At 39.1% G+C, this 2,578-nt stretch overlaps 1 protein-coding gene across 1 annotated transcript in view; it reads left to right on the plus strand.

Annotated features, from left to right (window-relative positions):
- The window catches only part of slc16a1a (solute carrier family 16 member 1a), a 10,737-nt gene that overhangs the window by 5,885 nt on the left and 2,274 nt on the right, over nt 1-2,578 (plus strand). The window contains exon 3 of the mRNA XM_032514331.1: nt 2,034-2,177. Coding sequence (XP_032370222.1) covers nt 2,034-2,177 — 144 coding nt within the window. The remainder of the gene's footprint in view (nt 1-2,033; nt 2,178-2,578) is intronic.

A 2,578-nucleotide genomic window follows, 5' to 3' on the forward strand; every position in this document is an offset into this window, starting at 1 on the left:
GACGACATTGTCTCTGTCTCTGGAGCACATGAATGTGTTTCCGTGTATACCTACTTATCGTTTTCCCCTAGTGCTCGAGAGCGGGAGACCCCCTGGGGTTTGGTTGTGTTCCCACACTGATGAGATGAATGAGGCGCTGGGTGATGTCACACAGGGCCGGCCAGTCAGGAGATGATAAGGCTCCATTCATGTACGCGATATTCAACACGGAGAGAACAGAGTTCAAAGGAGCTCTCCTCCCCCTCCCTCAAGACCGTCTGCTCTGAAATCGAAACACTGCAGTTCTCTTTACTCGAACGTGTGATAAACTGGAGAAATGATGACTTAGGCATATTTTTCTAATCACAGGGAAGTTTTGGGAAAGTTGCTTTACTGTGCCAGACTAATTTGATGTGGAAAGTATTACACTGCATGAAACTAATTTACATCAAATTCTGTATTACTGAGTGTAAAATATATTTACATGATCAGCATGCAATACTATAAAAGTTGACATAGCATGTTATAGCTAGGCTAGCATTGCATGCATTACATTCCGTGCATAGTGTAGAAGATATCACTAAACTTATCTTTGTGTACTATATTGTTCCTACATGACCTCTTTACAAGCAAGTTGCCAGATGTTAACTTCCAACAGTATTACATGTCAAAGGTGACCGAGTTACAAAAGAGGTACACCAAAGAAATCAATGCAACACATCCCTGCATTGGTTAAAGGTCACTGAGTTGTACTGTGAGAACAGCTGATTTTTCATTTGTCTTTCACTTTACAGGGTGTTTTTTCAAATTTTTAACAGTATTTACACTTTTTGTGGATTTAAAAGTAAGATATGCACCTATCTTAACAAGTTGTCAGTCACAGTGAACTCAATATGCATATTTAGGTTTGACATTGTTAATTAATGCAAGAGTTGAGATGTAAATATACACAGAGGAAGTCAAGCTATGTATGGTAATTGAAAGTAAGCGAGGAAATGTTTGTCACCGCTGTGAGTAGATGACAGCTGAGTCTGTTACGGTATGTTAAACATTCTGGGCACATGAGCAGGAGAAGTTCATTAACAACCTACTGTTGCGTACCTCTGTATTCCTTCAATTTTTGATTCATTACATTCATAATATTTTACATTGGTTTGTCGCCAACCTTTTTATCCTGAGCAACTCTCCCTGCAAGGTGGAAGGAAAGAACTCATTGTCAGTGTGGAGACTGCCTGCATTACAATTTAAAAACCCTTTGTCTTGCACCGTGCCGGCAAATGAGTCTGGACAACCTCTAAACAAAAACTGTCAGTTTCTATTTAGCTTCACTGGGTAGTGCAGGGATTTGGCAGGAAGGCAGAAGTGTCTTCCATGTGGGTCCTCATACTCATTTAGGCTGGTTGTTATAAGCCATAGATGGAGATGGTGTTTTGGGACCTGAACCATCGGCGCGTTTTAGTCATTTGTTTACAAGTCATACTGATTTTCTTGAATTGATGTTGAATCCAAGGTGCATGCATATTAATAAGTTGATTTACTGTTACCTCATTCTGTCACTCTTTCTTTGGAACTAATGTACCAGGTGCCAACATTGCAAAGATTGTACTTAAGAAAATAAACCCCATACAAATACATACAAAAATAACCCCATACACACACACACACACACCGGTCCCTTCACTCCACCACGCACCTGTCTGAACTGAGGTACTTTATTTCAAATGTTTTAGAGCCCATTTAAGAATAATCCACCAACAAATTATTCCTCTGTCAATTTTTATGAATCTCTGAACCAAATAAAATGCTTATTTCATTACAGCTTTCATTGTTTTTTCCTGATACATCTCATTATTAATGGCATGAGAACACATCTACTGCAGTGCAGCACTGACAAAAACGATTGCAGAAGTTGTTGAGTTTGCCCAGCCACAACTGTGGTACTGGAGCCCTCTGGTGGTTCCATTTAGACCTGTGCATTGATGAGTTGATAGAAATCACTATCTTTCAGCTTCTGACATCTGTGTTTGTGCATTGTTTTTTTTTCTGCTCTTCAGGTCCCATCAGCAGCATCCTGGTTAATAAATATGGGAGTCGTCCTGTTATGATGGCGGGGGGATGTCTGTCTGGATTGGGCCTCATTGCTTCCTCTTTCTGCAATTCTGTCCAGGCATTGTACTTTTGGATTGGTGTGGTGGGAGGTACCTTATTTTAACTTTCTATATTTTAAACTTAGGTCATGAGTCGTTTTTTTCTTCTTTTTCCCCCCACTGTGCACTGTTGCCATCTAGTGTTCATCAAAAATAAAACACCAAGAAATGCTGCTTTACCCTCATGTTGTCCTCCGGTCAAATTAACCCGTTTTTCTATATCAATGTTCATTTTAAGTACCCCAAATAACCTGATTGATTCCACACAACACTCTTTGCAAAGTACAACTCTCTACTTTCATTCATTTTGGGGTGTCTTATTCAATTTTAAAGCATTTAAAAAAAAGAAATTCAAGTGCTTTTGAAATAGTATTGAGTAAAAGTTGACATCTTCCAGTCTGTGGTTAACCATCAACGTCCATTCCTTTAATTTTAGTCTAAATAATTCTTAA

This window comes from Etheostoma spectabile, chromosome 4 (genome assembly GCF_008692095.1).
Source record: "Etheostoma spectabile isolate EspeVRDwgs_2016 chromosome 4, UIUC_Espe_1.0, whole genome shotgun sequence".
In the NCBI taxonomy this organism is placed as follows: domain Eukaryota; kingdom Metazoa; phylum Chordata; class Actinopteri; order Perciformes; family Percidae; genus Etheostoma; species Etheostoma spectabile.